Consider the following 18,365-nt stretch of genomic DNA (forward strand, 5'->3'; position numbering starts at 1 on the left):
CTTAGTATATATTAAGAATTATCCCTAATATATTCTACATGTTAATTCAATTAATCTTCAAAACAATCCTGTGAGCTGTGTATATGGTTACCCTCACTATACACAGAGATACTAAGGCATGGAAAAGTGACTGTCCAGAGACCCCAAGACTACTGAATGCTGGCACAGAGGGGCCCCTTCAAGGGACAATGTTTTTAACCATTGTATTTTATCACATTTACTTCAAGTAACAGATTTAGAGAGAGTGATCTGAAGATAAAAAAGTGATAGTCTTAAAATCTCAGGTTGTTGTTGTTGTTGTTATGTGCCATCGAGTCATTTGCACCTCATAGCGACCCTATGTACAAGAGCCCTAAATGCCGTTCTATCCTGTGCCAACCTCGCTGTCTCGGACACATTCATTCCCACCACTCCACTCACAGAATCAATCCATCTCATCAAGAGTCTTCCTCTCCTGCGCCCTAACAATAACAATAATAAAGCTAGTATTAAATTTAGGGTATTCCACTACAGTTTCTAAAATACAGAAACTAGCATAAGGGTGAAGGATAACTGAAGAGCAGGAAGATCATGTTTGTATCCTACAGTAAATAAGTACTAGTACAGAGGGAAAACCTAGAAATACTAATTAAAAAGAGTGCTGAAACTGAAGAGAACCTGAAGCATTTGCTAAAGAAGGTCAAGGACTAGAGTCATCAACACAGATTGAAATCAAACTTAAAGAGAAAAAAAGTACCAACTCTACACAAAACCCCACCAGTCTCACCACTAGGCCAAATGACAGCACCATGACAGATGAAGAAGAGATTGAGGTAACAACTTCAGCTTGCTTGGATCCAAAATCAGAAGTGAGAAAATTAAAAGACAATCAGCATTAGGTAAATCTGCTGTTGGAGACTTCTCCAGAATGCTAAAGAACAACAATGCCTGTCTGGAGACTAAGGTAAACCTGATCCAGGCCATGGTCTTTGCAATTACTTGTTACACATTTGTGAGCTGGACAATGACTAAGGATGACAATAAAATTCGACGCCTTTGTGCCCGAGTTGTGGTGTTGGACAAGAGTACTGAACATACTATGGACTGCCAAGAGAACAAACAAGTCTGTCCTGGAGAGGGTAAAATCAAGATGCCCCTTGAAGGCAAGGATATTGAAGCTGTCTCACATACTTTGGGCATATTGCCAGAAGGAACAAGTCTTAGAGAAGGACATCATTATTGGAAGGATAGAAGGACAGTGCAGGGTATACAGGGAGTACTGGCGGCTTCCTAAGGAATTGTGCAGACAACCCAAAAGGCATGAGGCTCAAATCTGCTCCATGGGAGAAAGATGGGCAATTACCTCCCATGTGATTAAATGCCTCTGAAAACCACTGAAGGGCCAACTATGAGTTGGTTCCAAAACAATGATATATTACTATAATGGAATATTACAACAAGGGGCTATATGGAAGAAATGACCTGGTGATCTGCTTCCAATGATCTGTGTCCATCCTTAACACATGGTAATTGTTCTAAATGGCAATCAACTAATTAACTACTGGCCTCTGGTGGCCTAGTCGAAGAAGGTGATTGCAATCCAAAAGGTTCATGTTCGAATCCACCAACTGCTCTACAAGGAGAAGGATAGACTTTTTCCTCCCATGCAATTCACTGCCTCTGACAATCCACTGCAAGATCAGCTATGAGTAGGTTCCAACTTGACAGCATGCAGTAACAACTTGACTACAGCTACCCAATTATGTTGCTGTTGTTGTTAGGTGCTGTCAAGTCACCTGTGACTCTTAGCAACACTTTGTACAGCTCTAAACCCTGCTATTTTAAGTCTGACTTATCTAAGTTAATGATTTCCTTTTTGTTAGTTTCATTGTTTCCTTCCAAACTAAAATTAGTCCACATTATCCTAATTTCTCTAACTTATATTAGTCTGTTGGTTCTTGTTGTTAAGTGCTGTAGAATCGAGTAAAACTCATAGCGACCCTACAAACAATGGATCTGAATTCTGCCCTCCTGTGCCATCCTCATCATCTATGGCACACTTGAGCCCACTGCTGCTGTCACTATGTCAATTCATTTTAGTGATGAGTTCCCCCCCCCTTGTTGACCCTTTATAAGTATTTGCTAAATGTGTATTACATATGTAACAATATCTAATGACAGACTATCTGGGGAACAGGAATAGACTAAGAGATTGAACACTGCTTACAAAAATGCTGTTATTTTTATAAGAATAAAAGTGTACATTTAATGGATAAAAACAAAACAAAACACAAAGCCATAAATGACTAGAGAGATATGAGGGAAGTAACTAAAGCGCTGTGAACCAGAGAATCACCCAAAATTCCACTGCCATCAAGTCTGACTCTAACAGGGTTTCAAGGGTGTAAATCTTAACAGTGTGGGGATAGTTCATTTTTCTCCTCTGGAATGACTGATGGGTTCAAAATACCAATCCTTCCATTAACACCCAACATTTCATCAATGACACCTCAGGGAGGACAAGGAAAACCTGAAACTGTTCTCAAGGAAAACGTTAATTTTCATAGTGAGAGGTAGTCAAGGAAGAGATAAGCACAAGCAAATCAAGATTTATACAGATTAGTTTCCCAAGCAACAGGATTGCAACCGGTGAGATATTTTAACACTTATACTCATAAAACGTTCTAAGATGCTGGCTTGTATTTTCCTCTTCTTGAGGTATCATGGTACACTTTAATATATTTGAAAGACAGGATCTCAGAAACCCAAAGAGAATTACTGGGGAAAAGCATTAATGAGTAAGTTAGGGCAAAACTGTGAAAAATCATTTACTCAGTAGACACACACACACACACACACACACACAAAAACAAACACACTATCTTTCCAAGGCCATTTAGGCACTTTCAAAGCAGAAAATGTTTCTGGAAAATTTAGAAAGAAATGAGGTTGGTCTCTACCCATCTCCACCACCCAGACAGAAGGCCAAAAGGAGAAATCACTCCATCTTCAGGAGCTCTCAAGTCCCTGCCCATGAGTCAGAACTGACTCACAGCTTTTTAAAAACTTTTTAAAAACTGTTTCACTGGTTTGCATATAATCATATCTACATAGTGTTTTATACATGTACTTTGTATTTTAGACAGTTGGTATAAATTATTTTACATAATTAGTTATCAATGCTCTATGCTGATTATCACCCTGTCTTTTCAAGCCGTCATTAAAACTTTCACATTTCACCCCCCACCCACTAACCTCTGTTATTCCAGTGATTCTGCCCTCCCCCTTATGCCTCGTTTGCTGACCCTCTTCCCATCTTCATCATATGGAGACACTAATGGATTTGAACCACCACCTTTGGGTTAGAACAAAATTCCCTAACCACTAGTTCCCAGAGTTCCTTTCTTTAACTAGCAGAACAAAATATTTAATGAGTAATTCACCTTTCAATATTGAAAGGCGGTCCTGAGAATGAGTTGGGGTACAAATATGTACCAGACGTTTGTTACTGTTTTAACGTACAGTTTTAATGTTTAGTGGTGAGCAAGTGAAAAGAAAAATGCACTTTTACAGTGTGGCACTTGTAAAAAATAGATAACAGTTTTAATAAGAGATTGAGACAATGTAAAATTTATCATTAAATTACACTCCTGTGATATCAAAGAAATGTACCATTTTGTATATGAATTATTGATTCAGGAAACAAATTTCCTACAAACAAATTTAAAACACAATAAATACACAAAACCAAATAAAAGTGGATCACAGACTGAGGGGTAGAGGGGTGAGGCTGATCAAGTCAAGAGCAGTCTGGGTTAAGACAAATCAAATACTTTGCCCTGGGACAAGCAAAACTTTGATTCTCCCACTGATGCTTCCTTCTGATAAAGATGTGGTTATAGAAACAGGTAAAATCAGCAAATAAGAAAAGATATTCGAATGGTAAGTAGACACATGAAGAAATGCTCCAAATCACTAGCAATAAGAGAGATCCAAATTAAAACCACAATGAGGTACTCTATCTTACTCCAGTAACAGTGGCAAAGTTTAACAGGGCAGCAAGTAATAAATGTTGGAGAGGATGTGGCAAGAACTCATACATTCATGGTGGGAACATGAAATGGTACAACTATTCTGGAAGGCAGTTTGGCATTTCCTCAAAAAGCTGTACATAGAAATTTTATATGACCCAGTTATTCCACTAATTGGAATATAACCTGAGAAAATAAGAACTGAGGCACAAACGGAGATTTTACACCAATGTTCACAGCAGCATTATTCATCATCGCAAGAACATGGAAACAGCCCAAATGTCCAACCACAAATGAATGGACTGAGAAATCATGGTACATTCACATAATTGAATACTATGCAGCACGCAGGAGCAATGATTTTGTAAATTATTACCTATCTTGGAAGTGACTGGAGAGCATTATGCTGAGTGAACAAACTCAGTCCCACAAGGATAAATATTGTAAAAAACCATTCTTGTAGGGAGTATAAGGAGTCAAGAGGGTTGGGAGAGGCTAGAAGGAGAGAAATATGGATGTGCAGGGGGAGGGGGATATCAATCTGATTTGTGGAGGCATGGGGGAAATGGAAAGAATTTGTTTGAATTTGTATCTGAATTTTGTAAATAAACTAGTAGGAAAAAAAAAAAGAGAAACCAAAGCGGGGGGAAGGGGAGGAGAAAAGAAACAGTAAAATACATCTTGTAGCCCAGTTAACGTATTTTACTGCTTATGTAATGAAAAGCCTCTCATAAAAACAATGAAGACAACAGGTCATGAGGATATGCAACCATGAGTTCCTCTCTCTTTACATCCTGACTAAGGAAAGTCTTGAGTAGTTCATTCTATCTCTTGGCACTTCCTGCTGGTCAGAGATGTGCGACAAAGTGAGTGGGGAAAAAAAAAAACCAAACAAACAACCCATAAAGACTATCAGAGGAAAAAACAGGAACAAATTTAGAACCCCTAATCTATGGCATAAATACGCTAACAAACATAATAAACATAATAACAAACATAACAAAAAATATACAACCAGGAAAGAATAAAATCAATGAATGGGACTTTCTAAATATCAAGTCCCTGTGAGTATGAAAAAGTTTCCCCAACAGAGTAAAAAGAAAGTGCACAGACTGGGGAAATATATTTGGCATTAACATTTCAGATAAGGAACTCATAACTAAAATTTTCAAAATACAAGAAAAAGAATGCTACTTAAATTACAAAATGGGCATGAAAAAAAACAACATTAAAATATTCTTCACCCCCCCACGATACTTCTTCAAGGATATGAACATGTACGGCTAAGCACAATTAATAACAGTGCATCTAAACTCCAAAATCAATCTCCATAATAGTCTATGTGTTTCCTACTGCCAAAGGGGCCCTTTAGAGTAGTGAGAGAAGATCTTCACCCTGAAACCCACAGCGTCCCTTTTCAGCAGGAAGTAGCTAAGAGAATACGCCATCCCCTTTTCCTTATGAATCAGGGTGAAGTCTCTCTCAGGGAGGAGTGATAGGGAATGGCAAAGGACACACTGACAAAGGAGATTAATCAGAACTGACTTTGACAAGCACTGTGGCAATTGGACAATTAAAACAGACATTCGGATGGCGGGGGAAGAAGAACAAACTGGGGAGGAGGGTAGAGAGAATGGTGCAGCAATGAAGGAATGAAAACCCAAAATCCCTGTAAATTTTCATTAAAACTAATAAAATTTAATAGTAATAAAAAAAATATTCTTCACCAAGAAGGAGGATCTTTAGATGGCCAACAAACACATGAGGAAATGCTAAAAAATCACTGCCAATCAGAGAGATGAAAATCAAAACTACAATGAGATACCGTCTCACACCAGCAGCAATAGCAAAGATTAACAGGATGGCAAGCACTAAAGACTGCTAAGTAGGAAAGAGATTGGAACTCTCATGTATTGCTGGTAGGATTGTAAAATGGTAAAACCACTATTGAAGGCAGTTTGACATTGCCTCAAAAATGTGAATATAGAAATTCTATATGATCCTGCTATTCCACTGTTTAAAAATATCTGATGATTTCTTTGCAAAAATTGATAGCCTGGATACATATAAACTTTGTTGTGCACCATTAAGTTGGAACTGACTCACAGCTGACCCTCCAGCATGTTTTCAGAGGCAGTAAATCACAAAGGAGATTGTCAATAATTTTTCCACAAAGCATCTGGTGGATCTGAGCTGTGTGCCTTTGGGTTGGCACCTTACCACTTAGCCATCAGAGCTCAGGACAGATATATAAAGCAATAGAAGTGAAGATGCCGGGGGGGGGAAAAATCTTTCAACATATGGTACTGGGACAGCTGGATGACCAGATGCAAGAGAATGTTAAACCTCTAACTCACACACATAAGAGAAATTAACACCGGGGGGACGATGAGCCAGTGCTAAATCTATGTCACCTAATCACAACATTAAACTCTTAGAAAATACGTGAGAATCTTTATGACCTTGAATTAAGCATTAGACTCTTAGATATGGCAATAAAAGCAAAAGAATGAAAACAGAATAAACTAAACATTGTCAATTCAGAAACTTTTGTGCTTCAATGGCTATCATAAAAAAAATCAAGCTCTAATGAGGAAGTTGAGATAAGAATGAGGAGAACATAAACACACTTTGAAGACTACTAACAATGTCAAGGAACAATCTATCAGTTGCTTTGTAAATTTTACACACAGGATAACTAAGAGAATGGGAAAAATACTTTTGGAAACTATCTATGAAATAAGCAATTTTAGAATATACAAAGAATACCTAAAGCCCAATAATATTAGACAAAAGCTCCATTTTTTTAAAATGGACTAAACCCTATGAACACATTTCTTCAAAGATATAAAAATAACCAATAAGTATATGATACTCAACATCATTAGTCATCAGTAGCTATGAAATACAAATAACAACCACAATGGAATACCACTTCTTACCCACTATGAACACAAAATAAAAGGCAGGTGTTAACAAGAATGTAAAGAAATTGAAACCCTCATACAGTCCTAGTGGAATGAATACCAAACAGCAAGCTGCTTTGGAAATAGTCTAAAAGTTACTTAAAAAGATTAAAAATAAAGTTACCATTATGATCTGCACTTTCATTCCTGGAAGTATACACCAAAGCAATATGAATACTTGTATAGTAAAGCTTACAGCAGCACTATTCATAATAGTCAAAACAGATAACCCAAAAATATATATCAACAAGTTTTTATTTGATAGTAAAGACTGATACATGCTACAACATGGGTAAACGACAAAAACGTATTAGGTGAAAGAATTTTATCACAAAGACAGCAAGTAGTATTACTCCATTTATGTACAAGGTCTAAACCAAGCAAATCCATAAGGGACAGGAAGTGGTTATGGTGGCTGCATGAGGTTGATTTAGGTAAACCACTACTGATAAATCTCAAGTTTTAAGTCTCATCCTTTAGACAATAAAATTTATACTTTACAAGAATTCTCAGTACCTATCATTGTATTGACTGATTTTTTTGGTCCTTCATTCAGTCAACAATATTTATTACTGCTGGGGGAAAAACTCTGAGCAAGGTAGACAAGGTTCCAGCTCTCAAAAGGGCTAATGTTCAAACAGTGAAGACATTTAAACAAAGGGGAAAAAACCTCACAAATTCGCTCTGCATCCGGCTGCAGTCCCAGACCAAATATTTTTGTGTATGCTAGAGAAACTATCTGGACTGATACGATCTGTCACCCAGGACAAGGTGACACAGCTGCTCAGGGAGAAGTGAGTTAAGGAAAACCCAACCCCTTCTCCCTAAAAAACTGCCCAGAGGTGTACATATGGAGACGAGGGGTGGGGGGGAATAGCAATTACAGAATGCAATGAAACCACTAAATCAGTCAGAGGACCATCTATTTTAAACAGAATTGGTCAGGGAAATGAATTTTTCTTTTGTGTGTGTGCTTTTACTCTTTACAAATCAAATAGCTGGAGGACTAAACAAAAGCAGTAGAAACCACTGTAAAAAAGAAAATCTGATATTAACAGAGAGTATCTCTGATGTGATAATATAGATCAAGACTGAAGTATTATTAAATCTTCGATTTTAATTCTTACCAGGCAAGAACCAAACCTTAGTCATCTTAGTAACCAATGCCCACCAGAACCTCCCACAACGGCAGACACCCAATAAGCTCTCACAGCTAAGGACAGTAAAAGTGTAACTCTTCCAAACTATTGATTCTTACATAAAATTGTCACATGTATACAATGTATACATTTCAGAAACTATAATAAAAGTACATTTCTAGCATTAACACTGTAAAATTTAATAATTTAGAAGCTACTTTAGCATTTCTCAATAATTGAAAATAATCTGACATAATTATATTTATTAAAAACCTATCACATATAAGTTTCTTACCTTAATCTTAACACTCTTTTTTAAATCATCTGTAAACCCTAGAGTTCAAGCTATAAAAGCGATCTATTAACAAGACAGGTACCATCAAGCAACTCATGACCTATTTACATCCAACTTGCTTGTTTTTAACTACTAAGAATTGTTAAGCCTGTTTCTAGTTATTTTATATAAGAATTAAATTGTTAAGATCTAAAACGCTGAATCTATGAAATGTTCAACACAAACTTGTACTAACTTCAGGTATATAAAAAATATTTGAGGGAAAAACTTTGATATCTAACTCCATTCATAATGTGGAATTACCTGGATAGAAAATGTGGAAGATATTATTTGCACAGCTGAGGAACTATTAGGTTTATATAACTGAAAATTATATTCTAATCTTTCTATGTAAGTTCTCACAATTTCTGTTCCATATTATCCACACCACATTGTTGTAAATAAAATATTTTCAAAATCTGAAATTTCAGTTCAATTATCTAAGCAAAGAAAAGTGGTCACTCATATCTAAGTATTCCACAACTACTATGCTTTGGTTTAATACAGTAATGGATTCAGATTTGTTGTTCATAGAATCAAGTTGACCACCCTTATAAATTCCTTGAGATTATAATCATTTAAGCCTATTGTTGCAAATGTTGTACAAACCCATCTCGCTGAGGGTCTTCCTCCTTTTCACTGACCCTCCAATTTTCCAAGCATAATGTCCCTCTCCAAGGAATAGCCTTTCCTAACAACATTCCCAAACTGTGAGAAATAAAGCTTTGCTTCCAATGAGCACTATGTCTCCAACAAGTCCTATGACTGCTTCTTTCAAGAGATGTGTTTGTTCTTTTGGCAGTCGATGGCATGTTCAGCATTCATCTCTAACACTGCAACTCAAAGGCACTGATTCTTCTCCTGTCATCCTTATTTATTGTATTGCTCTCAGATGTATACCATGTGATCAGAAAGCTACACCTTTGCCTTTAAACTGGCCTCTAGGCAAATGTTAAGGGTTTGGACCTACTAAAGATACAGGATAGTTTGCAAATAATGTAAGTAAATATTAATAAGGGAGGCAAGTAACCTTTTTGTGATAGAGCTATCAGATAAGGTATATGGAATGCTAACAAGGGGATTGGTTGGTTTTGCCATTCTAATAGACTTAAAAGGAATCCTTTCAAAGGTAGAAACGTGGATCTGACTACAATCAAGAAAGACAGTTCAAAAGTGAGTCCTTTAACACACAGATCCCAGTAATCCTCTTGGAGTCATGAAACAGAGAGCAATGACAACAAAGACACAGCAATCTGATGAGAAGTAGTGGCTGAAAAATTACAGCAGCACAAGCAGGAAACCAGCAAGTGAAAGAGCACCAGGCTTCGCCGTACACAGAGTAAGAAAACTGAGAGCTTTTAGGTAGGAGCCCTGCTGGCAGAGTGAGGCTCCTCTGGCTACTTGCTGGACCTGGCCGTTTGCTGACCCACAGAGCTAAACTTTTGGGCCAAGTAGGGTGCCTCGCTAGAAACCAACATCAGTAGAGTTTGTCCTGGTAGAAGAACTGCTTTTTGAGTCATTCAATAGTTCAATCTGGAATTATAGTCTATTATTTCCTAGTAAATTCTGTAACTATGAGGACTGTCTCTGTTGTGTATAATTCTACTATAATGAATTTTCAAAGCCAGTGGAGAAGCAGACCACTGGAGAAGCTGGTGTCAGAACTGGTAAAAGAATGAAAGGGGGGAAAACAGCCAACCTCTATATCCACTGGCGTTGAGTTATTGATGTTGTTTCTCTCCACTAAAGTTATAGGCCAGATGGCAACACTTTTTCAACATACCATTTTTCAACCAACTTTGCCCGACTATATATACAAATCCCTTGTCACTGAGTCAAATGATTTCATTAGTTCACATCCCTGGATGATATAAACAGCTCACAAGCTCAGATTTCTAACTAAATGTTAGGTGTTTGGATCGACAGAAATATCTTCCTAAAAAGAGATGAAAACCTACTTTTGAAAAATCAATCTGTGAAAAATCCTATGGAACACAGTTCAGCTCTGACACACATCAGCTCTGGTGGCCTAGTGGTAAAGAGTTACTCTACCAACCAAAAGGCAAATGGTTCAAATCCACCAGCTGCTTTCTGCGAGAAAGATGGGCAATCACCTCCCATGTGATTTTTGTTACTGTTATTTATCACTGAGTTAACTGTTACTCACAGCAACCCTATGAACAATGAATCTGAACTGACCTTTCTTAGGCCATCTCCCCCACCTCCGACACACTCGAAGCCCACTGTTACAGTGATTATGCCAATCCATCTGGTTGAGGGTCTCCCTCTCTTACTTTGAATTTCTATCTTTCCAAGTATGATGCCTCCCTCCAAGACTGGCCTCTCCTAACAACACACCCAAAGTATTACATGTGATTTACAGCCTCTGAAGATCAGCTATAAATTGGTTCCAACTGGATGGCACTTAACAACAACAGGATTAGGGGGAAAGGAATTTATGTTAACAGCAAAGGGAGGCAAGAATGGTTGCACAACTCCAAGAGTACGCAATCACTGTCACCGAGTTCATACAGCTGAGTCAAGTACAACTCAAAGAACCAACAGCAGATCTGCATCTTGTCCTATGCTGCACCAGGCTCATCATCCATACGTAGCAAACTGGAGCCCCCTGCTACAGTCATTGTGTCAATCCAGCTCATGGTGGGTCTTCCCAATGAGCATGTGTGAAATGTTTCAAAAGAAAGAAAATAGGAAAGATCTAATGGGGACCTGAGAAGACAGGGTTACAGTAGGCACAGAGCAATGGTGATTCATTTTATTAAACACAATGTATAAGAATGATCATATGAAAAACAACGTGAAAGAAACAGTGTGTGCCGCACAATGTACATGAATGCAACACAATACAATGTACATGAATTTCATGAGCAAACCAATACAAAAGGATAAAAACCACAAAAATAAAATTTAAAAGTATATCTTATCTATGTGTAGGTATTCACAGTACTCACAACTGTGCCTGCCACCAACTGAAAAAAATTCAAATAGCAGTGTTTACAAATCTCACAAAGTATTGTTTCCATTCATCTTGTACATGTAGAAACTATCAAAACAGTGTGCATATTATTAACAACTACAAAATAAAGAAACATATCTTGTTGTTGAGTATCATCGCATCCAAACTGATCGGCAGCTGACCCTCCAGCAGGTTTTCATTGACAGTCAATCGGCGTGGGTGTTGACTGCCCATCTTTCTCCCGTGGGGTAGCTAGGAATTTGGAGCACGTCCCTTTAGGGTGACAGCACAGCTCCTTACGGATAGCAAATGCTCATGTCACCATCTCCCCAAATTACTTTTGATACTCTGGCAAAGTTTGGCTGCAAGTGTTAATGTATGTATGTATACAATGAAAAACTTGGAACAGTGTAGAAAGGCTAAGAATAGGCATCAATTCATGTATACAGATGCCCACTGTACTGTTCTTTTCAAAAATCCTGTTCATATGAAATGTTTTTAAAAGAAAAATAAAATTTAAAAATGTACATATGTTTAAGTATTCATTTACAGTATTCATGACTTTGTCACTAATTTTAAAAGTTCATGTAACAGTTGTTACAAAGATCATGAAACATGATTTACATTCATTCTCTTTAAATTACAGCGATTATATATATACTATACTATAAAGAAATAATAGTAAACTTGAGGAAAATCTTTTAATAATTGACAAGAACTCAAACTCATTGTCCTAAGTCACAAATGACTCACAGCTGATCGTCCATTTGGCATTTGATACTGTAAACGCATCGTAGGAAAATGCCCATCTCATGATTTTTAACAGCCAGATAGGCACAGGCTTTGGATTTAGCATCCTAACTCCTTATGGACTAACCAAACAAAGCAACCAGAGTCCCCTCAATAAGTAAAAAATTATACAAAATTGACTGGCTTTCTCCCCTCACACCCAGTTTCTAGACATACAATTTAAAAAAAAAGCAAGAAATTAACTCAAAACTTGAAAGCATAAAAGTGAGCAGACCTAAAATTTGATCACAGATTAAGATCATTTTTGAAGGGTTTATGTTATATCTGAAAGATTTTTCTCCCAGAAGGCATGCTATCTGTCTGCTAGCACTCTTATGGCGGTGGAGTTATTAATGTGCTTTCAAGTTGGAACTGACCATTAGTAAGCGTTCTCAGGCTTTAAGAGGCAGTAAATCACAAGGGAAGAGACTATCTATCTCCCACAGAGCAGCTAGTAGATTCCAATGGCTGGCTTTGGGGTTGGCAGCACAACTCCTACCAGGAGGCCACCAGCGCCCTCTAACCCAAAGGTAGGCGGTTTGAATCCATCAGTTCTGATGGGGGGGGATCAGTAATCTCCTGCCCTCCAATTTAAAGCTTCTGAAAACCAGCTGAAGGGTTAGCTATGATTTGGTAACTGACACAAAGGTAATAAGCCACTACCATCATTGGGTTTACAATGGGTAGATTTTTTTTGAGAAGTACATGATGATGCCTTTCTTTCAAGATGTCCCTGGATGGATTCAAATGTCTACACTTTTAGTTACCAGCCAAAAGCATCAACTATTTGGTCCACTTAGAGATTTCAAAGCCCTATTCCACAGATACTGTTAGTATTCTCTCTTTAAAAGATGAGGATACCTAGTGATTTCAAAGCCCTAATACATAGATTCTGTCATTATTCACTATTTAAAAGATAAGGAAAATGAAGCAAAGAGAAAAGTTATATAACTAGACCAAAGTCACACCAACTCTTGACAGATGTCAAGATCCTAGTCCAGATAGTCTACAAGACACTTAATAGTATTACTGTACTCTGATCTTAATTCTTAATTATGCTTTTTATTCATCATTAACATTTTTCATTTTTATAAACAGGTTTTATGACAGGAATGATAATAAACTGCTGATTCTAGTTGTTCCTTGCAAAGAGTGTAAGAAAAATATATTTTAATATATTACTTCTGTGATTTTAAATTATTATAAAGGATTTCTATTCTCTTAAATATACTACTGAACTGTTTTACAAAATACCTGTATCAAATAACAAATTCACTTAAGTATCAAGTTTACCACACATTTTCCAGCACTAACATTCAAAAACAAGCTTTTTAGGTAAAAAACTTTTTAGATGAAATGTTTCAAATTATATTTTCATTAGGATTATACACTATTCTGTTTTCAATAATCTACTTTCTCTTTTATGACTTTCCAACCTCATATAGTGATCAGTCAAGATATTAAAATTTTGCTATTAATTTGTATGAGCTTTTTATAACAACGTTAACTGCATCATCATATTTGCAACAGAATTTGTCCAATCTGTTCTACTTTTAATCATGGTTACTGTTTTAAGTTTTTGTTTGGTTTGATAAAATATCTTTATGTTAAAGGCACTTAATTTTCTCAAAGTCTTAAAATCTTAAGATTTTCTAAATATAAAAACTGGTCTGTTGCTTTGAGCACATTTAAACACTTTCCAATTGAAACTGTAAAAGAAATAGAAACTTATGTAAAACACACATTCACTTAACATACTTCAGAGCTTTAGAGATCTGGGGGAATTTCCATACAATTAAGTCCACAATCATAGCCCACCCTGCTCCAAATACGGAACATAAAAGCCAAAAGTCACATACCTGTCTCTGTAAACATAGGCGATTTCTGTCGTGTAAATGCTGATGATTTGAAAGCGATGGATGCCAACTCTGAGTTTGACTTGGCAACTGAGCATGAGCCATATCCGAAGACCGTGGGAGGAGATGTGAAGTAAACTGGTGATCAAGGTCATGATCTAAGACATGACTTGAACTATCTTGCTCAAACGTTGACTCATCAAACTGAGGAAGGAGACCCTCCTGAAGAAGATCTTCTGGGTCAAGGCCTGTGAATGGCTCAGTGTGAGAGTCCACTTGATGAAGTAAATTCTCTTCTAAAGATGAAAAGCCATTAGTTTCTGCATGATCGTTGAAACCCATTTGAGTTCCTGAATCAACAGGATCTGGGAAGTTCATGTGCACAGGAGATAATTTTGAATTGCTATAATTACCCTGAGGATGTGACGAATGCAACATTTGGAAATTATTAGAATTCAATGATGTATTAGGGTTTAGGACATGCTGAGTAGATTCTTGCTTGATTCCTCTGTGAGGTGAAAAGGAATTACTTCCAGAAAAATCAGATAAAGTCTGATTTGTATGATTAGATGCAAGACCTGTAGAGGACTGAAGACGGCTGTTTGATGATACATGATTACTGGGAAAGGAGTAATGGGAAGAAAACGGCTGTGAATTACTGACAGAACAAGAAGTCATATTTGGAGAAGGTCCATTATAATTTCCTTCCTGGTGATTGGTACACTTGAGGAAGTGTATTGAAGGATTTGACGTTTGAGAAAATTGCTGCATCGAAAGAGACTGCTGTGAAGTAGATACATTGGTAATCTGTGGTGGGTGGTTAACAGTGACTCGATGGGGACCAGAAATATTAACATCCATAAAATTTTTGGACTGGCTAAGAGAGTTTTGCCCTGGGTTTAGATTATTCCTGTTCTGTTGTGAGCGTAGTGACGTACACTGTGTTTGCTGTTCATTGGCCTGAAATAAGGCAAAGTCATGGTGTGCCACAAAGGTTTTCGTTTGATGCATAGAATGTGAATGTCCTTGTTGGTGAAAAGGAGAGCCGTTTTGATTTGAAATGCTAGTAGCTGTCTGGTGGCCCCACATTGGACTCCCATCAGCTACATCTGGAAACAAACCGTTGGACTGATTTTGGGGGTGGATCGGTGAGCAATTAAACTGAGAGTGTGGAGACAAAACATGTTCAGCAGGGCTACCAAAAGACTGATTAACTTGATGGAATTTCAGTGAATCAAACTGATTTAACTGTTCGAAATCAGTCATCTTCTGATGAGTTGAAGTGCCCTGAACATGGTTCAGTGAGTCTATGTGCAAAGGTTCAAATTCTGCACCCAAGTTCAATTCATCAACTAGTGAAACACGTCCTGGTTGTACAAATGCATCATCTGACAAACCTTCTAAGGTCTCGCTAAAAAGATTGGCATCATCAAAAAAGTCCATCATTGGATCTGTCATCTTGAAACGTCAATAAAAATCTGGCTGTTCACTCCAAATGGAGTCTATATATACCTTCTATCCAGCAGATATCACATCATTTCCGAAGGTCATTCACTAACACAAAACAGGTGAATGGTCAGTATTGCTCTAGATAATGACATGGCATGAAGTGTCAGAATCCTAGGAGAAAAAAATAAGAAAAAAGGTAATGTAAATTTAATAGCGAATATTTGTCATAATTAAGTTTATATATGATTTGTACCCCCCAAATTACATTTCTGTGTATAGTATTTTGTGCTGTAGATAATTCATTACAAAGTACTGTTGCTGTTAGGTGTCACTGAGTCAACTATGACTCACAGTGACCCTGATGAACAACAAATCACACCTCGGCCCTATCCTACTTCATCCTCATGGTCTCTGATATTTTCAATCCCATGACTCCAGCCCTCTGTCAATCCACCTTTTTTTAATTCTCTTTCTCTGTCCTGCCACTGTTCAGAGGATGATGTCTTTTTCCAAGGACTGGTTACTCCTAATAACATGTTAAAAGTATGTGAGACTAAGTCTCACCACCCTTGCCTTCAAAGAGCCCCAAAACAGACTGGTTTGGTTTTCTCTAAGTCACTGCATATAGTTCTTTAATAATTCCTACAACTTTAAAAGTCTCCTGAAGGACAGAGCTATATACATTTTGAAACATTAATGCACATTACTTCATTCTGACATTCATGTATTATGATACAAGACATTGGCGTAAGACTAGGAACAGTATGTCAAATTCAGTCTCACGTCCCAGTAGCACAGGCTAATGTATTATATTTATATATATATATATATATGAACTACAATTTAAAGTTAGGTCTTCTTAAAAGATAGTGGGCATCAGACTCTCTCAGATTAGTAAATTCATTAGGAACACAAATCCTAGACTTCTTTGGTCAGATAATCCAGCATTCATAGGGTGTATATAAAAATCTAAAAAAAAAAAAAGGTAAATGCATGATAAACTGACCCAAAAAGAACATCAGTGCACAGTAAGAGAACAGACAGCATCAACAATTATTATGTTGGGGATTTCTCTCTGCATTGCTTCCCTGGTTTTGTTGTTCTACTACTATGAAAATCATCCTTCCTATTAACTGATTTGGACAACTATGAAGCAAAAGAAAGTAAACTACTACTGAAATCTGTATTCATTTCTTCATCTAAGAGCCTCACTATACAATGACTTGGAATATATGACATTAGTTATTACATATTTAGTAAATTAATAATTATTACTTGGAATATACAATGTTCTTTATTATCTATTTAGTAAATGATGTAAATAAGTATTTTCTAAAAATAAAGCTGAGGTAGAAACAAACAGTGTGAACTAAACAAATTATGGGCCTTTTAATAATTTCTGGAGAAAAAGCTACATATTTATATGAATATGTGTGTGAGTGCTAAAAAATCTAAAAGGTTACTTGCTAATATATTGTTATGTGATGTCAAGTCAATCAACTCATAGCTGACCCTCTAGCAGGTTTTCACGTAGAAGGAAACTGTCAACTTTCCCCTGTGAAGGAGCTGACAGAATAAAAACTGGGTTGGCAGTATAATTCCTTACCACTAGGCTACCAGGGTGCCCCTAACATGATATAGTTGACCATCACTGTTTCAGGTTTATATCATTCCAAAGATTTTTAACAGAGGTCACTTCTATCCTCATTACAATGGACAGAGACTTACAAGTGGAGGTTTCTCCTTCTCCCTATATCGATTTATCTAAAGTTTGGTAAGGCCTGTTAAACATATTGCTGCAAATGACGGCTATTGTCATCCTGCACATTTTGATAAAAAAAGGAACATCATTGAGGGTACCATGGACTACTAGGAAAACAGATTTATCCTGAAATGGATTAAACCAGGCTACTCCTTGGAGGCAAGGATTCTGAGACTTCGTCTGACATATTTCGGAGATGTTGCAAGGAGGGACAGGTCAGTCCTTGGAGATGGACATCATGCTTGGGAGGGTGGTGGGACAGCTCAAGAGGGGAAGGTCCTCTACCAGGTGGATTGATTCAGTGATCAGGATGGGTTCATCAGAGGCAGTAAGACTGACACAGGACAGAGCAAAGTTTAGGGCTGTTGTACATAGGGTCATTATGAGTTGCAAGCGACTCGACGGCACATAACAGCAACAACATTCGACATCAACGACTGAAGCTCAATTTCATATGGCAGTCATAAATTAAAAAAATGTGTTTCTAAGCACACTCTTCAATTTAAAAGTGTGCGGCAACATGTTAATGGATACAGGGATTATTATGAGGGACATCATGCTTGGGAAGGTAGAGGGATGGCGCAAGAGGGGAAGACCCTCTATGAGGTGGATTGATTCAGTGACTGGGATAATCGGGATGAGAGTGTCAGAGACAGTGCGATTGGCACAGGACAGAGCAGAGTTTAAGGCTGTTGTACATAGGTCGCTATGAGTCGCAAGTGACTCGATGGCACGTAACAACAACAACAACACAGTGACTACCTGACTATCAAGCAGAATGGCACCTCAGTGTTATAACGAACACGTAAGATTTTAGAGTTGTCCTGAGCAAGCCTGTTGTTAAGGGCCTCTCCAAAACATTGAGGAGCAATGTTACCTGTTTGAAGACTAAGATGTGCCTGATTTAGGACATGGTCCTTTCCAATCACTTGATCTGAGAGCTTGTATACTGAGTCAAGACAGAAGAATTGATGCCTTTGAGCTGTGGTGTTGGAGAACAGTCCTGAATACCCTATGGACTGCCAAAACAACAAACAGAGAAGTCTTGGGAAAAGTGCCGCCAGAGTGCTTCTTCGAGACAAA

General features: G+C 37.4%; 1 protein-coding gene across 2 annotated transcripts in view; it reads right to left on the reverse strand.

Moving 5' to 3' along the window:
* Positions 1–18,365, reverse strand: part of CHD9 (chromodomain helicase DNA binding protein 9) — a 164,533-nt gene that overhangs the window by 106,555 nt on the left and 39,613 nt on the right. For both annotated transcript variants that reach the window (XM_006897101.1, XM_006897100.1), the window contains exon 2: positions 14,075–15,691. In XM_006897101.1, coding sequence (XP_006897163.1) covers positions 14,075–15,529 — 1,455 coding nt within the window. In that variant the 5' untranslated portion in view covers positions 15,530–15,691. The remainder of the gene's footprint in view (positions 1–14,074; positions 15,692–18,365) is intronic.

The sequence above is a fragment of the Elephantulus edwardii genome, unplaced genomic scaffold, assembly GCF_000299155.1.
Source record: "Elephantulus edwardii isolate Elephantulus edwardi_28Jun2011 unplaced genomic scaffold, EleEdw1.0 scaffold00201, whole genome shotgun sequence".
NCBI classification, from domain to species: Eukaryota; Metazoa; Chordata; class Mammalia; order Macroscelidea; family Macroscelididae; genus Elephantulus; species Elephantulus edwardii.